This window comes from Athene noctua, chromosome 2 (genome assembly GCF_965140245.1).
Source record: "Athene noctua chromosome 2, bAthNoc1.hap1.1, whole genome shotgun sequence".
Classification (NCBI taxonomy): domain Eukaryota; kingdom Metazoa; phylum Chordata; class Aves; order Strigiformes; family Strigidae; genus Athene; species Athene noctua.
The window spans coordinates 43,832,009-43,856,645 of NC_134038.1; the positions used below are offsets into that span (position 1 = coordinate 43,832,009).

The 24,637-nt window shown below is 43.8% G+C and overlaps 1 protein-coding gene across 3 annotated transcripts in view; it reads right to left on the reverse strand.

Annotated features, from left to right (window-relative positions):
- Positions 1–24,637, reverse strand: part of RGS20 (regulator of G protein signaling 20) — a 41,136-nt gene that overhangs the window by 1,977 nt on the left and 14,522 nt on the right. Inside the window, exons 2-5 of one of the 3 annotated variants that reach the window (XM_074898955.1) lie at positions 19,994–20,368; positions 5,618–5,766; positions 1,543–1,629; positions 464–698 (exon numbers count right to left, since the gene is read on the reverse strand). In XM_074898955.1, coding sequence (XP_074755056.1) covers positions 464–698; positions 1,543–1,629; positions 5,618–5,766; positions 19,994–20,368 — 846 coding nt within the window. Of the gene's footprint in view, positions 1–463; positions 699–1,542; positions 1,630–5,617; positions 5,767–18,611; positions 19,023–19,993; positions 20,369–24,637 lie in introns of those variants that run through there. The other 2 variants (XM_074898958.1, XM_074898956.1) reach the window with 2 other exon arrangements.

Sequence of the window (24,637 nt, forward strand, 5' to 3'; positions counted from 1 at the left end):
TCGGTAGTTCTGAAAACTTACAGGAAGTCAGTGTGTTCTATGCCATATTTTTCTGCTGATCTTTGAGCAACTTGTGTTGCAAGCACAAACACTTTATTTGTGGTTACTGTGCTTTTGGAGAGATGCACACACCACCTTCCTAATGCAAAGGAAAAAGAAACTGATTTGTCCAATAAGTAAATTTTAAGTTGAGCCAGGATAAGCGATCATCTGTATATTTGTGCCTTGAACTAAAGATTTTACACGAGCATGTCAGCGTTAGCATAGGAAGAGCTTTCTTACAGCTAGTTTTGACTATCTCACCTCAGTGATGGGTGGGGCCTTTTTCCCCTAAATCTCTACTTGTTGGCAGTGGAATGTGGGGGGGAAAAAGTTCTCCCTGGGTATTGTTGAAGCTTTAAATGCATGTTAGTTCTAACTGTGGAGAGCAACATCAAATAATGAACTGGGAAAAGTAATATACCTCTTTTGGAGAAAGGATAGAAATATAATCTTCATAAATTAGTCTTGCTTTTTCTTCAATGACACTTTTGTTGGATTCTTGTTTTAGTTCCTCACAGGCCATCCAGAAAAGCATGTTTTCCTCGCTGAATTCTGTTCGTAGAAATTCACGAAAAGCATTTCTGCCAGCTGGAGTAAGCATCAACTTGTCAAATGACTGAGCCCAGGCATTTACTTCTTCAAGAGTAGGGGCAGGGCTTGAGGAAGGACGAGAGGACAAGAAGAGAGAAATGAATGAATGTTACTCTTCGCAGCTGACTGGAGGCATCTGCCATCATGATGGAACAAAATTGCAAGATTCATGGGGCTCTTAATTTCTCACCAGAACTACCCAAATGCAAAATCTAATAAACATATTTATAAGATGTGTTTTAAAAGTGTGCTTATCAAAAGCTCTGATGCAGATGTTTGCCAGTACTTTGATGCAGAAATTGCAGTTTACTGCTCAAAGTAATTGCAACAGAGAAGTCCCTCTGCAACAGCTAAGCATTTTTTTATATCTAATAGTCCTTGTTGAATTGTTGTTAAAAATTGAATGAAAATATGTAGAAAGAAGCAATGATTCAAACCTTATAAAAGGTACCCACCCTCCTGTCTACTACAGTTTTACAGGTGCTCCTACCTGTTTGACCAATTCTGAAGAGACAGTTGCCTGCCTCTTGGGAGGATCTGAGCTTTCTTTATATTTATTATTTTTGTGAGGCTGAGCACTGACACTTATCTTCATCATGTAGTTGCTGGGTGGGAACAGGATGTATTTAAAAACTAGTTCAGAAAAAAGGGAGATTGTGTTTACAATGATGGTTTTGATCTGCCATGTTATGAAAGTGGGGAATGTGGTTAGATGCTGCGTATAAATAAGGTAAAAGATTACAGATCAGACCTTTGGCTCCTTAGAAGATAAAGAGACAGAGGACTGCAAGTTCAGCATAAATGACAAATAGATAATGGTTATTTACATATTTCAAGTAATGCACTTTATTTAGTATGGTTTGGGTTTTCTTCATTTTAGCTTGACAGTACACTTGGTAAAGACCATACCTTTCCTCACAGTTTGGAATACCCTCTGCTTGGAGTTCGTGAGATGTTCTTCTTGCTCTCTCCTCCTCTTGATTTCTAACTGTAAGACTACAAGGTAGCAAACAGAATTTTAGTCAGCTTCATAGAGGAAAAGGCTGAACATACACTAGTTGCTTTTCCTCCAGTATTAAAAAATAAATTGACTGGTAGGACAAGCAACAAGTAGTCACATTACCTATAGTTATACTCTGACATCAGTTCTACCTGGTAAACTTTAATGTAGATGAATGATGATTGTATCACAGATTTTCTATACGGAGACTGTAGATTTATTGAGTAGATATATTGAGTTGGAAGGGACCCATAAAGATCATTGAGTCCAACTCCCTATATATAGTATACATGAGTGTGTATATATATATATATGCATGAGTACCCTTTATCACATACTGAATCTTTTCTCAATCGATACTTATTATAATGTGTATGCTTGATGCAGTGTTTTTACTGAGGTTCACTAGATGCAGGTTTTATGTGGGTTAGAGTTCAAGGTTGGTTGTTCTGGTTTCTGGGGTTTTTTCCTCCTTGGCTATTTTTTATATCCATAAGGTACAATGAGGGCCAATACTGGTTTAGAATGGTGATACCATGTTACAAGAAAGCCACAGCTCAGAAGCTGGAGCACAGGTTTTAAGCAAGCTAGACACTTCTGTATGTGATGTTGGAAGTGTAAGCATCTATCATATTTCAAATGTGGATATAGCCAGATTGTGTGGTAATTGATTGCAACTTAAAGTATGTGCTTCAGAATGTGAGGTCTGGCACACAAAGAGCAGATATATTATTGCTGAGTATAATTTTCAGTATGTCTGACTAGAAATGAGTATTAGTTTGTAGCATTGCAGAAAAATGTTTGCTGCAATCACTAGTGATCACAGAATATTTTCATGTCCCACAGAAGGGTAGCTATAAACTCCTGCTGCTTTCATCAAATGTTAGTTTAAATAACTATTTTTTTTAAATTCCTTTTGTAGTTGCACATGATACTTTTTCATTTGAGACTGGGTTTGAGAATATACATATTTCTCTTTAGGGAGTGGGGACTGTTCCAGTTCCTAGGCTATTGTAGTGTAGTGAGAAATGCACATGCATACAAATACACGTTCATGTCATTGGTAAGGCTGCTTAAAATTTGTCAAGAAGAAAAGCTCCTGGTGAATTATAACCTGTAATTTATATGAAATGGGTTCTCCAGCTGAAATAAAGCAATGCAGTTATAACTTCTAGGAAAATATAAAACTTAATTTCTCAATTTCTATCTTAACTTTCTTTAATGCTAATGTTATAACAGTTTAATTGCCTTAATTGTTAAGAATCTCATTTATCTCTAGTAAGGCTGTTTGTTAAATCAGTTGATTTTTCTCTCCCTTTTGCCTTCTAAACTCATGGCTTTGTTTTATTTGCATCCTTACTATTTACTGGTTATCTCCTCCTTTTGCTTTCTCTAGTGTTAGTCCATAATCTGCAGAGACCTGCTTTTCTCTTTGCCAAGGCAGTCCATGCATTGAAGAGGTAGGAAAGCTTTCCTATTGCTAAGATTGAGAGCAGATAGTACAAAAACTTTTTTTTTTTTTTCTGTAACATCCAAACCATACATTTAAACCCATGAACTATTTCAATTCACCTTTTCAGGGGAAGGAAAAAAAAAAAAAAAAAAAAGAGTAGTTAATGTTAGTTCTCTGTTCTTTTGGGGTGTATAGGTCTCAATCCTTTACTACCCTTTTTTTCAGTGATTCTGGCCTTTTTAAAATATGAACAGTGATAGATTATCTATTCCTTACAGACAAGAAGTGAAATGCTTGTTAGAGGAGTTACTGAATTGAGGGGAACCAACAGATCTGACAGGAAGGATTGTAGTCTTCATGAGATAAATGCACAAAAGGACAAAAAAGACAAAAGAAGTAACAAAAGCTTCCTCAAGAGAACATGTCATGCCTCAGAATATGACTTGCATGCAGGCTCTTTCCCTAGAAATCTACAGGTAAAGAAAAAAGACACTAGTGCAACACTGCATCTCAGGATCCTGAAGAGTAACAGGCTGGAGGCTTGGGTGTTGGCTTTAGGAATGAACACAAGCTCTGAGTCTTGAGCTGAGAGACTCATTTCACCGTGTCTTCATTCTAAATCTACTATTAAGTGTATGTTGAATATTAGATGTTCAACAACTCAGCCGCATGACTCATGTAGACTGTTATTTTTATTCCTAGTCATAATTTTTCTCTTCAAAGTGCTTGAGCTATTTTGAGGAAAGGCTCTTTGAACAGGGAATATAAATAGCTTAATTATGGCTTGTTTTGCATTTCTTGCTACTAGAAAACAATTGTTCTCAAAAAAAATCAGAAATTATTTTAAAGCTAAAACAAGCTGCTCTGTTCTGGAGCCTATACTGGTTTCCCAGATGATTCTGAAGTGCAAATAGGAATTTTAAGCATCATGAAATTTGGGTAGTTTCACACACCCTTGAGTAAAGTGCTTTCTTTGAATTGTTTGAATAGCGAGGTGCGCAGAAGATGAGCATCCTGGAAAATAACAGGTAAAATGACAAAAAAGCACTTTTATCAACGATTCTAAAGATATTTTATGTATCTGACTTAGTAGATAAATATGCCTTATTTTTTCTTTTTATGGAAAGACAAGTGTTTGTGGAATGCAGCTCTAGACCGAGCCACTTGTGATTGCACTGGACAACTGTTCAGATGACACTGGAAGCTCTGTGGGATGCTTTAATAGAGATGCCATTCTGCAAGGTAGTAAACTGATGCTGTACAGGCACAGTACTCTACCTTAGTTTACCTCTAAGCACCAGCTGAAAAGCTTGCTAGGATCAGAGCCAGAGTTCTTGCCAACTTGCAAGAAAACTCCAAGCGGCCTTTTGTCTTTCAAATTATTCACTATTTACATTAGGGAGGGCAGAATTGGCTTCTGAAGAGCTGAATACCAAAAGCAGAAGAATGATCAGCCTGCTCTTCCCTTGCTTTCCAGTGTGTTCTTCAAACCATTTGCTACCAATTGCTGTTGCAAAAAAATAATGGTGGAATAGATTCCTAGCCTGGGCTGTAAGGTTATTTGAGTTACTCCCTTCACCTCAGTGCCAGGTTTGCTTTCTCTGAAGTGTTTATGTGGTGCATAGTGCATTTATAAGAAGCACTCAGCTCACTGTCAGTGTTTTGGTTGAAGTCCTATGGCTGTTTAAGGCTTTTTTTCATTGAAATATATAAGATCTGGTCTTGCCCATTAATTAACAGTTGTCCCCAAACAGATACAGGTCTTTTGAGTATGGGAAGCTTTACTTCAGTTTTGAATGAAGTCACTTGGATTTGGAGGAGCTGATAAGAGAGAGAAAGGTGAACCCATTAATCTAAGAAATTGACTGATTCCTCTTCCTGTTTTGCTTTGCTCCCCTGATAACTTTTTTCCCCTTAACACCTTGTAATGGGAGTTCTTCTGAATTAGGTTTTGCTTAACTCCTCATCTTCAGCAAATTACCCACAATGTTTAAAGTCTGTGATCCTAAGGATTAACTGCATCTGAGTTGCAGGTGCCATGAGCTGGCAACACTAATGACTACTGATCCACTTGCCTTCAAAACAAAAGAACACTGCTGTGGACCTCGTCATTCATTTTCTGTCTACAAATTCTTCCACCTTCTCTGAACTCCATTTAACACAGTCTGTGCTGCTTGTTAAGTCCCAGCCTTAAATCTAGAGCTGTGACATTCTGGTATTGCTTTCAGTTTTTAGTGGAAGTGCTGATGAAGGTCAAGGCTGAGGAGAACAAGTTCAGCACAACACAGTTGTGCTATCAGAGCAGATAGCAGAGATACTGTACAGAGATTTTTTAAGTCTATTATTTCAATGGCAGGAAAAAGAGTAAACTGGAAAATGAGTAGAAGGTTGTGTCCTGTACTAGAGCACAGTCAGTCACAGATTTGCAGAATTACCCAGGTGGTCTGTTTGGCTTATGTTGTCCTATACACAGGTTACTGCCTCCCTCCCCTGCTACTCTGTTCCCCAGAGACTAGAATAAGAGGGGTTACCACGAGCAGCTGCAGCAACAGCACCAACAAAAGCAGCAGGCATTGGAACCTCGATTTCCTGTGCCGTGCTGAGTCTGTGCAGTGCCTGGGGTCTCCTGGGTCATAGACATCTGCCGTTTGCGCATCTCCATCCGCTCTGATCCCATGGGCTGCAAGACAGAAAGAGAAGGGGGAAGTAAGAAACATTTCTCTTTTTTGTTCTTTGCTTTAAAAGTCTTACCAAGAAGTGCTGAAGGCCACAGCTCCAAAGGAAGTGAAAAGCTAAATGCTTGATTTTTTTTTTTTTAATTTTTTTTTTTCCTCTCTCCCTGCACAGAAGCTCTTAGGTGTTGAATCCTTTGGAAGACTCACTCATTTTAAGTGCTGTGATGGAAGGTAAAGGGGCTAATGAATTCTGCACATAGGTAGGAATATGAAGAGGAGAGAGCAGTGATGCAGAGAGCAAAAGGTGGAAGTGAGGGGTCTCACAGCTGCAGCTCTTGTCACAGTGGAGTTGAAAAGGGTTTCACAAGGTTTTTGACTTCAAAGCCAGTCCTAAAGAAAATGGTACAGAACAGAGGTAGTTAAAGCCTCTCTCTTTTCTTTCTCCGTTTCTCTTGATTAGCCAGTGCACAGGCTTAGTGATGCTTGAATGAGATACCTAAGCTCTGCTGAAAATCTGGCCTTCGGTGAATATTAAGAATGTCTCAAACCTGCTGGTTGCCCTGTAGCAAAGGGGAAGGGCCACTGCTCATCTGTCCGTTATAGGTCTGCCACCACTTTTTAATGTTTTTCTCAAGAAGGAATCAAGCGCTTCTGTGAAGATGAGGAATTACTAATGGAGAAAACACATGAGTGGATGTTAATATTGAACATGCAGGTTTTTGGTCGCCTTCCCCAACTGAAGACGGCATGAAACACGTTTTGGTGGAAACACTGGTTGTGGTTTTTGCACTGCTCTAGGAAACCTTTTTGGAGCCTGAATTCTACAGTTTCCATAGAGGAATGGTGTTAATGAAATAACAAGTCCCCTTGAAGTCCCTGTCCCTTTCTGTCCTCTGTCTGAGCTTCCAACTTGCTCTACAGCACTTAGTAATGCTCTTCCTTATTATGCTGAGGGTTGTGCCATATCTAAGTGACAGATATCTTTTATAGATGAAATGCCAGCTTGTACAATATGAATACATCTTTCTTCATTTAATTTGTATTTGATTTTTGGATACATAATACTCCGGTGTCATGAGATCCCTTTGTGTGTAGGCTTTTTCAGGTTGCTAAACCTTCTTTTGAGGCCATGAAAATTGTAGTGGAATTAAAATTAGCTGCTACCTATTTTGATTTTTTTTAATTGATAATTGAATACCAGACTCAAAATCTGAGCTGAATACTGGAGGGTTAAAAGCTGCCTTCCTTTCTAAAATGTTCAGCTATGTTTAGGAAATACTATTGTAACTTGAGGAAGAATGTTAGACATTGTCATGGACTTGACAGAAGTGTCAGGAGAAGAAAGGAGATTGTTGTAGCAGAGTGCAGCGTTACATTTTGCTAGGGTTTTTTATGCTGGATTTGTTTCTTTTATACAGCTTAATAGTTTTTGTTTTTCTGAGAACCACCCACTCTCCCAAGAGAAAAATGCATGACATGCTGAGCAGAAGATGCACCTGCTTTGCAGGAGGAATAGAATATAAGAACAACAATACAGATAAAAATTATAAACTAATTTTGTATCTCTGTAGACCTACTCTGACAAGCAATGCCTAAGTGTCCAGAAATAGAAAATCCGAAAAATAGTATAGCTTCCAAAACCCCCACAACCTTTCTTCTTTTAAAATGTGGAAGAATAAATGTGAAATGTAGCATACATTTGTAGATTCAGATTTCTTTCCTTCAGGGTTTCAGATTCGCAGAAATAGAACAAAGCACTAAGTATTAATTTCCTTCTAGATACCTATACTTTTTAAAATAGACCATCTTTGTATTTCAATTAGAAAGTACTAGCATATAAAACATTATTGGAATGATAATGTATCTTGGAATATTTCAGGCTGCTTTGGACAAAACAATTATTGATTAAAAAGTGTAATTTGGATTCAGATGTGAGATGTTTTATGTGGAGAGTTCACACATTTATATCTCTAATCCATCTCACAATTGGACTGATAGTGGTCTGAGTAGGAAAGCTGATTCCTGTTTGCTTTTTTCCAAGGAGAAAGGTAAAGGATAGTGGAAGTAGGAAGAATAAACTCTTCCTCCCCACCTCATCCCACTGTAGCTTAATTCAAAAGATCTTTCTGGATCCACTGTTACCATTTCAGGTTCTTCAGAACTGTTCTTTGACATCTTTAATGAAAGGGAAGACCATGCAAGTAGCTGTAGCAAAAACTGCCCAGCTGCATTGTGTCTTTGTTTCACTTCTGAATCATATACCTTACTTAGAAGTTTTCTGGTACTGTAGGTTTTTATGAATGTTCATCATTGCATCGCTTCTCACACAGTTTAAAGAAAATGAAGGATTGAGCGACACAAATTCGACACAGTTTTTTCAGATTAAATGATGCATTTTCATTTTAATTTGGCAGATGTATACCAACTTTCTCATTGAATAAGCAAGTAGGTTTTGGTCATTTGTGTGATGAAGATTTTTTCTGAAAGATATTTTTAGCAGATAAAGCATGCTTTCATGATAGCAGAGCTGTATTAGAGTAATGAGAAATAAAAGAAAGAAGGCTGGAATAGATTTGGTGGCTTAAAGACAGCCCAAGCTTTTGAATTACAGAGCTGTGTAGCGATTATCGTGCATGTACTTCCTATGGTGGCTGACTGTTACATTGTACATTTGGTAGAGGTTTGCAGTGGATCACAAACTAGGCTGTGACTTTTTGTGGTGTATTATGTGTGGTAAGATACAGGAAGTAATTTACTCCTCTGTGCAAGTACTATGGGTATCGCATTCCAAGAAAGATAAAGCATCTTAACAAGATGTTTAGAAAGCATGACTTATGCAGAAAAACTGTAGGAGTTTGGTTTGTTAACCTAGAAAGGGGAACTCAAAAGCGTATCAAACTTCTGATCAGTAAAAGGTTATGATGTTCTTTCTGCTGTTCTCTCTTTCAGAGAAATAATGAGTTAGCTTGGGCTAAATAAAATCTAGGCTTGATTTTATAGGATGGCAAGGCAGAGAGCTGAGCAGTGGTTCTGCAGTCACAAACTTCTTTGGCACACATAGTATAAACACCCATAAGACAAACATATCAGGCTGGTCCAGATTGACAGACCAATTAATGAGTAAGTGATCCATTCCAGCATTGTTTTTCTAACTTCGTTCTTCCTTTTTTTTTTTTTTAAAAAAAAAAAAACAAACACAAAACAGCTCTGTGTCTAGATCAAACTGTTGTCAAGTGCATCATTCTATATAATTTTCTATCTGGACCAACTCCCTTTGCCCACATAAGTGGATGTCTTAAAAGTCCAGGTTTTTGCGGTTCATCTTCTAATCAGAATTGCAAAATAAATTTAAAATGTTCATTTTTGCAGCAAAACTTGTTGCAAATGTATATCACAGTTGTGGTTGTACTGAGACTGTAATGCCAGACATGAGGCCTTAATGCACAGTAAGATGTAGGCTCTGCCTAAAGGATATGTCATAATTTCATATGTATATTCATGGATATATATTGGCTTTCTAGATTTATTTGCTTTAAAAAAAAAAAAAAAAAGAAAAAGATAAACCAGGGAAACAGAAACACTGCAATCCTGCAGCTGTCTATGGTGATATAAGAAGCTCCTTTTGCTTTTGCTTTCCCATAAACTGCTCCTTGGCTGGAACAGAGGCAAAGGCACAGACACTGAGTTTGTGCAAGTCATCTAAGGATTCATTTTCAGAGAAAAGTACTTTAAAAAGTATTAAGCCTATCTGACTGTATGCAGGGAAGTATAATGATCTTGGAAGGTGTATGGGAAAAAAAGTTAGAGATGAAGCAAGTTGTCTGAGATCATGCAGTGAGCTAATGACAGGGCCACTAATGGGACACAAACAGAAAAGCCTTGTTTTATGTCTGTAGTTGTTGTTCTGCTACTTTTAGTATATACAGAATTCCACTATGGGTCATCGAAGTCCTTCATCACACTTTGCTGCTTCTTGCTGCAGCCACCATAGCTGTGTAATGAACCTTTCCAGACGACTGCTCAAATTACTGTTTTGAGTTGTGCTGTGTGCAGGAATGGACAGTAGATTTAACAAGTCTAGTGAATATTATTTGTAGGAATTTACAAAACTCCTTGCTTTTTTACAGTACAACCCCCATTGGCAATAATTTAAACAGCAGCTTGACTGACTTGCAGATCTGTGGGAATGGAGGTGGCTGTTTATTTGCCTTCAGTAGACTTTAGGTGCTCAGGGCAAAAAGGAGAGGATTTTCTTAGACCTCCCAGTAAAAAAGCCTGTTCATATCATGTTATGGTTGTTAATTTGGGACATCACATGGTCTGACTGGGTCATGTAGTAAGTGTAAAATCAGTTATAAACTCTAGTGCCTGTGTTCTTTGCATCAGTGATGAGATCGACAGTATATATTAGTTGAAAAATTATTCACAGGTGGCCCCTATTGCTATAGTACACGGTACCAGTGATTGGCGACCTCTTCAACTTTATTATCCCACAGTATTAGACCAAAGAGCCTCAACCAACTGTGATCAAAACCAGTGGAAGCATGACTGCTAATTTTGCAAAAGGGATTTCCTTATTTTCTAGACTGATACTGTGGGTCATCAGGTTTTAACAATGAAAAATCTGAATCATCATCAGCATTCTGATCCAATAGCTTACCTTAAAGTTGTTAAAGGGAATGACGTGTGTTGATACTTTGTTGATACATTTAGCTAAATATTCTTTCCCTGGGGTAGATAAGAATACATTTGGCAGATCCACAAGTGGTGAAGTGGGTAGGTAGGATAAGGGGCACGTGGGTATTGCTCCCCTGACAGCTGCTGTGTTTCATAAGTAGCATAAGAAGTGGCCTAAACTTGTCCCCAAAATCTGACTGTGATGCTTAAATAATGATTTCTGTTTTCTTAAACCAGTAGTAGGACATTGGAGAGTAATGCTTGTAGAGTTGGGCAGGAAAACCATTAGTTGTAGCAATTGGTTGGAAGACTTTGGAGCTCAGGTTGCCCTGTAAGAGCATTCAAAGGTGAGGGATAGTTCAGAGCCATTACTTGGCTGTAGGACAAAAGGCTGTCTTCCTGAGGAAAACAAGATGTACAGCCATCCTCCTACAGCTGGTGGTGTCAGGTAGATCACTGAAATCTGACAGGAGACTGTTGTTTAGTCAATATGGCATTGAAGTGGGAAAAAACCTGTGAGTGAATGGGACAGATTTCTCCTGCTAGAGAATTTTCATAATGCAGTTAGAAAAAATGGATCAGCTAGGTGCATCTTCTGTAAACATCAGTGCAAATATTCTTCCATCAGCCAAAATATTCTGTTCCTTATTACAAGGTATGCACTTTGAAAATGGCAACTGGTAAATGCAGCTTGTCACACCAGCCTCCCAGGACAGCCACTTATGTAGTCAGCTGACACTGAAATAAAAACAAGATGGAGGTGTTCTTTCTACAGTTTTCAGTTTGCATGACATGCAACTACTATCTGGTTTTAAATGGATTTTTTTACTGGACACTGTCAAGTATTTTCTGTTTCATTTCCCTGGACAATCAAATATAAGTGTGTCCATCAACAAAGAGGATGTTTTCTTTGGAACATCAAGATCTTGTGATGAGAGAAAATTCCATTCTAATACATTCAGTTTTGAAGTATTAATGCTGATTGCATGTAGTGTGTGACAGATTTTCAGCTGCTGAAAAGCTACATCACCTCACTATGGCCAGTGAAGACAAAGGGATTTATACCAGCTGAGGATCTGATCTGGTACTTGTATTTATGCTGCCGAGAAAACTGACTTTATATCTTGGGTTGAACTTAGTACCAGGTGGTGCTAAGCAGAGGTGTTACGAATTGTCTGAAATGTCTTGCTTCAAAATTTGTATAAATGTTTGGTTTAAAAATCCTCCTTCTGCTTCCTGAATGCATTTACACAGATGGCTACAGTGTCAGTTTTCAGTACCACTGAAAGTGACTTTTTCCCTCTTACTAAGAGAATACAGAGTGTGAGTGTGTATCAGTGCACATAAACTGTTCTTCTCTATTTCTGCTCTAATTGAATAGTTTTGTATTTATTCTTTGAGAGAACTCTTGCTGTTTTGACTATAAAGTAGAGATGGATGGTTTTATTTTTTCCAAGGTAGTTTAAGTATGTGTATTTTTTTTACATATTTCTTTAAGCAGTTAAAGATTCAGACCTATGAGATGTGCTCTCCTCCTATTCTCATTGAGGTCCTTGCAAGTTCAGGAAGGACCAACATCTCACAGGTTCAAACTCAAACTACTGCTCTGTTTTTGGTGAAGGCTTTTTTTTTTTTTTTTTTTTTTTTAAGTTACTTGGGTAGTCCTACTGAGCTCTAGTGCTTTCCCTCTAAGACTGAGGCACGGTTATATTGCTTCTTCAAGGTAAGAGAGGAAGTCCAAGAGAAGAACTCGTCCCTGAGCCCCAATGGAGTGATTCATCAACCTAGTTTGAAACAGGTTTATCCCCTAATACACCTGGATTTTAAAAACCTTAGATGCTCCTTGGTCTCTTGTTGTTTAATTACCTATTACCTTAAACTAGATTGCTGTACTACAAGAGATCCCTACCCTAAAATTTACCTTGCTGAGGAAGAATAAGCAAATCAGAAATTGCTCATCTTTCTTTAGGTTATCTCCCTCAAACCACAATGGAAGTTTCACTGCTCTGAACACCCTGTGCCTCCTTTATCTTTTTGGATTTCCAGACCTCTCAGAGGGTGCTATGAGAATAAACAAATTGTGTGAGAACCCTCTGTGCTGGATGCTCTCTGCACTTTGTAAATGGGGGTCTGCTGTCTCTGTCCCCACCATCTTGAACAGCTACGTGCCTTGTTTGAAAATGGGTTGGAGAAGAAAACACAAGGGATTTGAAAACTGAGATAGATCGCTATCTTGTACATGTTGTTTAAGGAATCCAAAAGTACTTCTAGACTACTGATGAAATGAGGTGAGATACCCTTAACCAAAGGACTTCAACCTCTACCATCTCCAGCATTGTTTAACTCTGGCCTGTGTACAGTTTTAGCCAATTGCTGGACATAATATGAAATGTATCTCTACGTCCAATTATATTAGTTTGACTGTCCAAAGTAATGGCAGCACTACTGGAGACACCTATGTCTGCTTGGTGAGGGCTTGGGTAGCCATAATTTAATAGAAAAAATATTACTTTGGTTTATATGGATAGGGAGGGACCAAAAGGTGCTACTCTGCTGGTTCTTGGGTAGTCAATGAGATCTGATCTTGATAATATCAAGTCACTGCGGGGAGTTAAATCCTTGAACAGGACAGTCAGTGTCCAGATGGCAACAGGAATTTCTGTTGCAAAGGTTTTTGTAGTGATGGTGTTGGCTGGACCAGATGAGACTCTAAATGATGCTTTACTGTGCAGTTCTTGCATCCAGCTGGCCCATGCTCCTTGGGACCACTCCAGCACATGCATGATCCATCCCTAGTGATTATCTTGAGCTACTTACAAAAAATCTAATTACCTAGTATACAAAAGACTGTCCTACATAATCATTTCTGCATCTGCAAGAAGTTTCTCTTCTGACTACTTACAAGTCACTGGCTACTTAGAAGTCTCCTCTGACTACCTAAAATCTATGTAGGGTTGGATCCATTTTGCAGCCTTGGAGTCTCTGGAAGGGCTGTATTCTCTACTCCAGATGTTAATCAGCACACTGAAACATAAGGAATCTTGACTAGGCACAGCAGGTCCTGCCTGGAGGAATCCACCAAACTGTCCAAATCCCACATGGAGTGCACCAATTAGTCAAATACTTGATTGAGCAAGGGGAGTAGGAGTTGAGTTGATCATCTTGTCTCTGGTTGGTTCACTGTCTCAGGTCCACCTAATGTAGCTTCTATGCAGATGCTCAGGTGCAGAGTTTCTGGATCTCCCAAGGAGAGAGAGGCCCTTCTCTATATAATGATAACAACAAATTTAGTTCATTATAAAATGTCCCTAACAAGCAGTGAACCAAAAATAGAGGAAAAATAATGGCACACATTCTTACTGCTTATCCTGCTAGATAGCATCTATGATTCATATAAAAAGTACATGCTCCTATTACTGAATGCTAATAAGTATTTGGGGAAAAAAAAAAAAAAAAAGTCCAGGGATTTAAGGAAGCATCTGAAAAGCTACTTTTGACAATAGTGGAAAAACTAGTGTATGCCTTAGGAGTAATGCTGAGGTACTGGAATAAATATGTCTGTCATAGCTTTTCCACTCCAAGGCATGCCTATCTGACATTCAGATTATGAGGCATCTCTGTAACCTTATAAATGCAAAGGTCAGGAATGAAAATTACTTCCTTGGTTAAAAGCACCTCAGATAATACTTGGCTTAGTTGTAACATTTATAGTATTTACTAATCTCTCAGTTGAAAGGTGGGCTACCAAGAAAATAGCCTTCCCAAAGGAGCAGTATTTAAAGTCTAAGCCACAAATGTCAAATTTAAAAACAAAACAAAACCATCAAATCAATAAAAAACCAAAAACTGAACACAAAAATACACAGAAGATTGCAGACAATGATTTTATCCTTCTATCCTCATTTTATGCTGAAGGACAATGACATTTTCTCAGCTCAAAATGCAAAGATTCTATTACTTAAACATAATTACTTAATGTTTCCTCCTCATACACATTATGGTCATGCAGGTGTGCAAGCCTTAACTTGTCCTCAGGGCTGATGTGCATGGCCACGGCATGAAGCTTTCCTAGTAACAACGCACCCTGTGAAGCCCTGTGCTATAATGCTAGCTGACAGCCAGTTGGAGTGAGTGCACAGATGTGGATCATCATAGTCCAGTTATTTTTTAGTAAATACTTTGGGCCTGATCCAACCTCCATTAAAGCAATGAAAACTACCCATTGGTTTCAGCGAGCTTTAGGTGAGGTTACGTAACTCCTACAACTGCTGCTCTCTCTTTGGATCCCCCTGATAATGGTAACCAGGGAGTTGGAAGAAAGAGGTTTTGTCCTTATCTACTAATGTTGTAAGAGGCTTGCAACTGGGGTCAAGATCCAAGTAAATCTCTGAATCTATATTTTATTAATTTAGAAATACTTGGGGCTGCAACATATTCCCACTGAAGCCTGTGGCAGGTTATTGTCAACTGAAATATGAACAGGAAGCTTGATGCTCGTGCTTCTTCCTCTTCATTGACAAATCTGACACACAGGCTTTCTGCATCAAGCAGTGTACTATTTTAGATAGAGAAGAATTATAATATATGTTAATGAAGTCACCCACACATATGCACATGCTTCAGGCATAGTTATCGGATTGCCCACCTAGTGAGTTAAGAGCTCTTAGAACAGTTTTTATTTGTATTATTGGAGATTTGGCATCTTGTAGTGAGGTGACTGAAATGGTTGAGTATTTATGAATGCAAGACAGAGGTTAGCAGAGACTGACAGTTACAAAGAATAAAACAGCTTCTTGTGTCACTGCTGTGCCCAAGTCTTAAGTAGATAAAATTACAAGAGAAAGTAGTATCTTTCTATGAGTTTAAAGAACAATTTTAGGATGCTTTTTTGTAAAATGTCCAGGAATTGAGTGCCTTCTACCCGTTTTATTTAATTATTTTTTCCAGAGGAGTTGCAGCTCAGAGGAGCAGGGTTCATCTATCCAAATTGAAGCATTGCTTTACACTTCAAAAGGAAGGGCTGAAAGTCTGTCACCCCATGCAATAACAAGTAGTGATGCCTTTTTCACATCACCTGTTACTGAGGTCTCCTGAGGACTTAGATACCTGTCTTCTGCTCCTTTACCTTTCGTATTCAGGGCTGCACATTTGGCCACTAGATCAGCCCACTGTCTGCAAAAAAGATCCTGCACTAAATATTTTTCTAAATAGAATCTGACTTTCTTGTTAAGAAACATAGTTACTTAAGGTTTCAGTGGGATTTTTGTGGGTGGCTGGTTTTTTTTTTTTTTTTTTTTTTTCCCTAGAGGGATGCCCTATATTTCCTCTGGTAGTATTTTAATGTATTTCTTTACTTTAGATTTTATCACAAAAGACTTCACTGAAAATATTACTCTAACGTGCAATTATCAGGGTCACTGTCATTATTTCTCTTGTAATACGGAAAAGACGTGAAAGAATTTTTTACCTGTTGCATAGAAAAAGCAACAAAAGCAACCTGTCGCTCCAGTACAGCCGTTTGCAGCTGCCATGACAGTGGAGCTGTATAAATGCAAGTATGGATATAACTTTGTCCCATGCTGACTCCTTTCACAAACCAGGTCATTAAGTTAAATCAGTGTCAAGTCCTTCTCTGCGCAGCACAGACTGTTGGCATCCCTTGCCTTGGCGTCTGTGGCAGCTGGAGTCAGCCTTAGCACATGGATGTCAGTTCATACTGGCTGGTCAGTTCACCCTGGTTGATCAGTTCTCAGAAGCAAAAACAAGCCAAAAAAAACCCCAAACCCCAGGCTTCGTCGGTGTTGGGAGCTTTACTGCTGCTTCAGCCCTGCTTTGGCTGGCTTTAATGTCAGAGGAAGTATGTGCTTCTAGTTATTTTTATGCAGCTTGCTTTATAAAAAAATAAATTCATTCAGTCTAATATTTTACAAACCTCTTTACTATGCAAACAGTGAAACTGGTGCATGTAGCAGATTGCACTGCTCGCTCCCATCATCTACTGAGCGCTTGGTTGCATTGTGCTTAATTATGAATGGTCTCCAAAAAGCCCATTTTACTGTACTATGAAGTGACTCATATCACGCAGAAGCTCTGACAACTCGCACTGGGTACTGGAGTCACATGGCGCCGTATTAGTCAGTGACTCATTTCATATTGTACTCAGTGCTGAGATCTGACTCATATCGAACTGTGCGAGGAGCTGACTGACATTGTACTGGTCTGAAAGCTGGTTTGAATCGGGATGACTCACCCTGGAGCACGTTGAACACTGATTCACGTACCGTTTCCTATTGATTCCGATTGTTGCGATTCACTTCAGATTGTACTATGCCGGCATCTGGCTGCTCTGGCAGGTCAGGCACTGAGGTAGCTGCCCTCTGCCTTGCCAGCTTGCCTGTTATGCCAAAGGGAGCAGCGTCAGCCAGGAGGAGTATTCAAGTCAATTTTAAAGCTGAAGTAAGGTCAGAATTTGACTTAGCACACCATCATTTCAGTCATAACACTTTCTGGACTCCTTTGCTTCACCTGGCTATGACAAATTTTGAAACATGCCTATAAACAGAAAGTTAAAGGGTCATGAACCTCTCACAAAAAATACTCTTGCTTCTGAATGCTAGGGGCCTCTGCAGTATTTCCAAGACCTGCTGCCTCCTTGGGATAACTTGGTGTAGTTGCCTGTGCTTCAGGTGCATCACCGTGTGACCTGGGCTCCTTAGAGACACAGAAACCTTCTAGTCTGAAAACTCCTTCCTGGTACTTTAAGCTGAGCCCTCAAACATCGATACTCACTCTAACAAATGTGCACTGTTCTTTCCAAGGGCTAGGGAGGTGTGTAACTGCCAAGGAGGTGCTTCCGTCGTTAACTATTTGGGACCCAGAGCAAAGATATCAAAATAAGTATTGATCCCCCTGGGTGGCAGGTAAGAAATTAAATAGGAAATGAAGTAACTGTTCTCTCATCTTAGAGCATTTTATAAAATGCAATACTAGTTTTGCGTTCAGTTGGCTTGAACATGCGTTTAGCTTAGAAGGATGCTCCTAGTTTTAACACGTTGCTCCTAATTTTAACCTGAGCGCATGCAGGGCTCTCTTAGCTGATAGTGATTTTGGCACTTTGGTCAGTTGAACTAGTGGCTACTGGTGGCGTAGAGCAATGGTGTAACCGGCACCACAGTCCGTGGGGCGGCAGAGCGCTGGACCTGACGCCAACGCTCCCCTTGTGCGACGGGCACGGAGGTACAAGGAGACTCCTCACCATTACGTCACGCTGACGGCACAGTGTGAGAATTTTTGATCTTACATTTTCGACAGCAGGAATGAAATAAGGGAATGGTCGCATCAAGTAAATTATATCGGTATTAAGTTACCGTGATTCTGACTGACATATACAAGGATAATCTTGTCTCACTTTCTGCAGTTGTGTCCGATTTTCTTTACCTGCTTTTTTCTTGCCTACTGACGTTAGCTAAGGACGGAGCTCGGGAAGAGCTCCTTTTCTCACCCGAGGAGGCGTGATGTGGCAGGCTGATACTGGAAGAGTCTATATAGAAACACGGGCTTGTTGCTGCTCATCTCTCTTAAAGTTGCAGGGGAGCCGAGGGCCCCAGAACGGCCGTGCCGCGGGACTCTCTTCGCGAAGGGGCGGGGGTGATGGATGCTGCCTTATCCTCATCCTCGCTCGTCAAAAGAGGACGAAGGGCCCGTGGGCGCACGGCGGGAGCCGAGCCGAGGCGTTCCCTGCGCTGGGGCGAGGAGGGCGGCGCGGAGCGGGGCGCGATCCCGCCCCGGGGAGCGGCGGCGGGGCCGAGCCGGCGGGGAGGGGTCTTGCCCTCGCTCCCGGGGCCGGGGCAGCCGGGCCCTGCGCTGGGAACCCGGTGGGAGCGGCGCCGGGAGCCCGGGAGGAAGGACGGGGCGCTCCCGACCCTCCGGGAGACGGGGCGAAGCGCCTTTCGCGCCGGGTCCCTCCGGTTCATCCAGGGGAAGGTGGTCGCGGCCGCTCCCCCGCCCCGGTCGCGGGGGCCACCGGCAGCGGCGCCGCCCGTCCCGTCCCGTCCCGGTGCGCCCGTGGCGGCCGCGGCGCGGGGGTCGCGGCTGCCGGGGCCGATGCCGCGCCTGCCCGGGGCGCAGGGCCGCGGTGCCCGGCGGCCGCCGGGCGGTACCGAGCGGTACTTACGGTGTCGGCGGCGGGGCCCCGCCGGGAGTCCTCGCCCGCTTCCCCTCCGGTAGCGGCGGGCTGGGTGCCCGGGGACGGCGGCTCGCCAGCCCCGCGCATGCGCCCGGCCCTCGTGGGCTCGTCTCACGGTGCCGGCCGCGGACGCGGGTGGGCTTCGCCCGCCGTGGCCGGAGCCGGGGGGAGCAAGGCCGGCAGCCCGCACTCCCCGGCCCCGGCCCCGGCACGACGGGCCGGGCTGCCGCCGGGTACCTCCCCGGCGGGGCGAGCACCGGGGGCCGCGGCGGCTCAGGGTCGGTTTGCAACGGGAGTAGCGGCAGCATCGCCCGCACCGCGGCGGCGGGCTGGGGGGGGCGCGGGGGGAGCCATGGGGCCGGCGCCGGGGGGAGAAATGCCGAAGAAACCGGCGTGAGAGCGAGTGAATGTGAGTGAGAGTGTGTGTGTTGTGTGTGCGCGCCCAGGGGAGGGGGTGGGAAGGGCTTGGAGAGGCGGCGGTGCCGCCGCGGGGCTCGGTGCCGGCGCTTTAATGTTCATAGATGCCTTAAATGAGAGCCGGGCTTACAAACCCGGGATTGGAGCACGCTTGCATTTTAAGTAACTGCAGGGATCCATCTTCCCTCCCTCCCCCCCCCCCCCCTCCCAGCCGCCTCCTGTCTGCCCGAGGCGCACAGCTCACCGCCGCCGGGCTCTCTCGGTCCGGGTCTCCCGTTTTGGCGGGGCACGATGTCACCCGCCTGTGGCGGCGGCCCTGGGGAAGGCGAGTGCCCGTCCCCGCGCAGGACGGCGGGCAGGGGCCCCCGGGCTGGGCGCGCACCCCGCTCCTCCGGGGCGTCCCTCTCGTTTTGGGGACTATCTCGCCGATAACGTCCCGCCACCGCGGCCCCCCGGGCGATCCCCGACGCCGGCTGCCGGGAGGGCGCAGCGCGCCCGGTGGCGGGACAAGGGTTAACGGGACGGCTGCGGCCGGCTCCGGGCAGAGCGGCACGGTCTTCCCGTGAAACCGAGACCGGCCCGGTGCATGAACGTCCTGCGCGTTCCCGGAGCTGGGCTCCCGGTTCCCGGGGACGGGGCTGTCAGCTCTGCCGTCGGGGCCGCTCCCTTCCCGCCCGCGCTCCGGGCACGGAGCACGGCGGCCGCAGGAGCCGCCTTGCTGGAGCCGGCGGACCCGGGGACCGATGGGGACGGCAGGCGGGGAGCGGAGCGGCGGGCTCTGCCTGGGGAGCCCGGGGCTCTCGGCCGGGGGAGCTCACCCCGGACCCCCGGGGCTCCCACGCCGGTGCCGGCTGGGGTACGTGGGCGGACAGCGGCTTCCCCGGTGCGGGGAGGAGGAGGAGGAGGAAAGAGGAGGAGGAAGGGGCGGACGCGGCCCCACGAGCGGTACTCACAGCGCCGGGCGGCTCGGGGGCAGCGGGGGGCTGCGGCGGCGCGGCTCCGTGGCACGCCGGGCATCTCCGGCGCTCCGGGGGGAGGTGGCTGGGCGGCGGCGGCGGCGCTGGGGCCGGGGCCGGGGCCGGGGCGGGGGCCGGCGGCCGCTCAGCCCAGCGGCCCCGCAGCAGGGCGGCGAGCGGGCAGCGGGCGGCCGCCCCGCTCCCGGCCAGCAGCACCGCTAAGCCCGCGGGGCCGAAGCTGGGCCCCGGGACGTCTCGACGGGGCGCCGAGACGAAGCGCGGGCAGGGCCGGCGGGCAGGGAGCTCCGGCCGCAGGAAGGGGCTGGAGAGCAGAGCTGGCAGCAGGGCGAGGGGCCCGGCAGGCCTCGGAGGCTGCGGCGTGCGGGGGAGGTGTGGGAGCGGGGGGACGGGGCGGGGAGAGAGAGAGAGAGAGAAAAACACAAAATAAGCATTACCGGGGGGGCAGGCGGGCGTCCTACACAGCCCGGCCCCGAGCGGAGCCCCTCCACCGCGGTGCTAATCTGAGCGGTGGCAGACTTGAACCCCCACCGGTCTGTCCCTGGGTGCTCGGGGCTGCCCCCTCGCCCCCCCCCCACGCCCCGCAGGCACACTCTGTGTTTTTAACTTTTCTAATCTGGCCCTTGAGCTGAAGACTGGAGGAGACTTCCCAGACCGAGCCAGTGCCCCTTGGGGTTCAGAGCTGGCCACAGTGTCAGAGGGACATGCGGACGAGGTTGGACACTTAACAACCTACACGCCAAAAGCACGCCTCCCCCCAAAACAACCAACCAACCAACCAACCAAACAAACACCCAAAAAGACAACCAGGATCGGCGGGAGGAGCTGCGGGGCGGGAGGAGGGGCGCGGAGGGGAGCGGAGGGGCGCGGAGGGGAGCGGAGCGCTGCCCCCCACCCGCCCCGGGCCGCGCCGGCGCCCGCCCCTGTCCAGGGTCCTGAAGCCTCCTCCGCCCCTGCCGCCTCTCCCGCGGCGGGGGGTGGCCGGGCAGCGCGGGGAGCCCGCCCCGCTCTGCGAGCGGCGGGGCAACACCATCATCCCCTTCCTCGCCGAGTGTCATTGTCCTGGAGAGAGGAAGCCACCCTACTAGAGCATGAGCCGGCGATCGGAATAGGCTCTGCCTCCCGTTTCTCTAGCAATGATTTCTGCCCGTTCTTGTTCAGGGCTCCATTCTATCAGCAAGGCCCAGCCCTTCCTAAAACATCTTCCCATTTCTGGCCTACAGCCATTCTCTCGACAGCAAAGAGACAGAGAGGAGCTGAAGTCTGCACAGTGTGAAGAAAGCTCTTCCCACAGTGACGGCGCCGCCCTTGAAGCCCAAAGCCACTGCTGCTGCAATGGGAGAAGACAGCTGTGGTGCCGTTGGTGCCAGGGGAAGGTGCTCGTTAGAGCTGAGACCTGCGGAGAAAGCTGCCATTCCTGCACATAAGGAGAGCTTGCTGTTGCTTAGCAGCAGAGAGTTCCCCTAGGTCTGTTTGGAGAGGTGAACTAGAGTGGAAGCTGGACAATGTTCCCAGGAGAGCAGAAAAAATAGGTAGATTCTTGCCCCCCACCCCCACTTAGTATTTCTCCTGCTTGGTGGTAAGGAGCCCTTCTGCAAATTTCTGCCCTTTTGGTCGTGGCACAAAGCACATGACTGGAATGTTAAATCCATTTCCCTGCTGAATTACAATTGTTAAGGCCCAGACATGACCTATAGGCTTGACAATTAGGATTAAATGATAGTGCCTCACTCCCTGGCAGAGAAAAGGGAAGAAAGTCTCAGTAAGTGTACCAAGGTGGTTCTTCATTGTCTTGAGACCAAGATCAAAACACCTGTTAACACCACTGGCCTTTGAATCCAGCTCCTAGTCACTCTGCCAGGAAGGGCAGTCATCTCTCAGAGCAGTGAGTGGATGTGATTCCCTTAAGCCCTCTCTAGACTATGGTCCTAGGTGGCTTTCTAAATCTTAGCAGGAATGCTTGAACAAGTGCAGGTTAAAAATGCTGGCATAGTGTAACCCTTTTGGAAGGTATGGTCTTGCTCCTTTGCATTTCTCTCAGGAGGGCCATGATCAACTAACACCTTATGGCTGTTTTTTTCAACATTAATGATGAATAGTGATAGTGCATAGTATTGTATAAAAAGATGGTACTCATGCTTCCTAGCATGAATGGTGTTAGATAAACAAAGCTGCCTGAACTGAGGGTCTTCCAGTGCTTGGTGTTTGTAGACAACTCTACCTAGCTCTGCAGGCAGGTACATCTTCATCACTGTGTATGTACACAACCACCTGAATCCTGAAACAGCTGAACAGCTTGGAGGCCTAAAGTCCTCTCAACATTGGTAACATAGGCATCTTCTTCTCCTTTCTCCCTGTATAGTGGATGCAGGCTGAAAGCCAGCTGCATAAGACAGAACTGCATAAACAAGTGTTTGGACTTTGCTGAAATGGAGTTTAAAGTTGAGGGACTTTAAGAGCTGAGAGACACAAATTGAACCCTCTCTTCTGCATAAAAGGCATTTGAGCATGCATTTCTCATGTCTGAAAGAAAATTCCCTCAGTCATCAGAGTAGCTTGTGCTGCACATGCATGTCTGTGACCTTACTCTTGGTCCCCACTGCTGCCCTACTTTGCAGGTTAATGCAACTTCACTAGGACAGAGAGAAATCAAATTACGAACATCTTGAAAAATCTAGTTAGGCATAGGGATATTGGGCCTGCATTTTGTTTCTGTTAAAAAAAAAAAGTTATGAAAAATTGAGTGTTTACATGTGAACAGTGTATTTAATAAAATTGCCCCATATAGTGGCATCTTTGGAACATACAAAAATAAGGACTAAATTTCAATATTGTTATTAGCTATTTAGTATATAGAGCATTAGGGAAAAAAAATCTTTACTAGATTCTCCTGAACATTTCACATTGTCTATGTAAGTTAATGATAAACTTTTAGGAGGCAAGTCTATCCAGCAAGCAGTAGTTTTATACTACATCAGAAAGTAATGTCTTTATCTAAGGGTGTCCTTGATATTTAATATTGTCCCTTTGCATATTTTTCAGCCTCCAGCCTTTCTCCTTCTGCAGACTTGTTCAGTTAATATATTTTCCTAATTTTGCCATTTGAAGATGAAGAAACCTGCTTTATTTTTATTTTAAAAAATTATTTTTATTTTATTATTACTGGAAACTTGTATTTTTTAATTTTTTTCTCACTGAAAATATCAAGAACAGGTTATAAGAAAGGTAATATAGAACATGTATCTGTATTTTAATAACACTGTATTCCGGCATTCTTGCAGTCACACTTCAGTGGGTGACATAGTGCACATATTAGCTCTTTTAGGGCCTGTTTTGTTTTAAGGTGTTAGGACAGATTGCTGGGCCTTATACCTGAATTTCTGCTCCTTGCCCAAGGAGTGGTCATACACATTTGTATGATGGCTTACAGGTACTAGTCTATTTTAAGTGTTTCCTGTTCACTTCAGTTGTTAAATAGAGAATTTCTAGACCATTGAATGGAGCTGATTCATGGTGAATTAGAGAGCAATTCAAACAGAAAGAAGCCATTTTTGACTATTTTCATTTATATGAAGAAAGTGCACTTGCTATAAATCACTTACTTTGAAGACTGATAGGCTTTTCTGGGAGAGAAGATATTTTCAGAATTAAAATGAGATTCCAGGGACTTTAGTTGAACTTCAATTTGCTTTATATATCAGCAGTATATATTTTTAAAATACGTTTTTTAAGTAACCATATTTTGAAGTAAACATAATGCCAGTGATATTATGGGAAACAGCTTTGCTGAACTTTAAAATATTTGTATTCATTCAACATCAGTTTCTTACAGGTGCAAGTAACTTCTGTTAATGGGTCTATTAGTATTTGATTTCAAATAGAAAATGTAGGTTCAGTGTTGATGCGAGGCAGAATAAACCCAGAGTCTTCAAACATGTAGAACTAACCATAGAGCTGCATGGGTCCACAAAGCATTAACTAACCTGTCCCACATGGAGGGATGCCTGTTAGTACTTGATTTTTCATCAACATTTCATCAACATTAATAGCAATGTGTTAATTTGCCAGTAGAATTTATTTTGTGTAAGCCCAAGTGTGAAAGTCCTACCGGGAAATTCCTCCCAGTGCCACATCATTCATATAGTCAAAATATAACTGTTCAGCAGCACATATGTAGAGCACAGGGTTTCTCTTAGCCTTTTGCTGGAGGATTAAGTTTCCTCAAGGTCTTACGCTAAAACCTGTGATTGCATTACGTTAGGTCTAATGCTTGAAAAGTTGTAATGGTTAGACTTGGTTTAGATCTCAGTGCGGACAGAATTGTTTGCTATTGATGGCTCTGCTTAGTACTTTGCTAATTATTTCAGCACCATCAGGTTATTTTCTAGGGTGATGTACTTTCTCAGGGTTGGCCAATCCCAGATGTATGTTCTGCCAAAACTCTCACCTCCAGTATTTATATTAGTCAGAGTCTACTCCAAAGTTTCAGGAAGTCTGGAAATTAGCTTCCGCTGTCTCCACTCACAACACTGCTTCTTTTCCACTCCTACATATTTCATCTTTGTTACTTCTAAGGAAGAGAGGGATCTTAAAGAGAAATAATCTTTAAGATGAAATTAAATA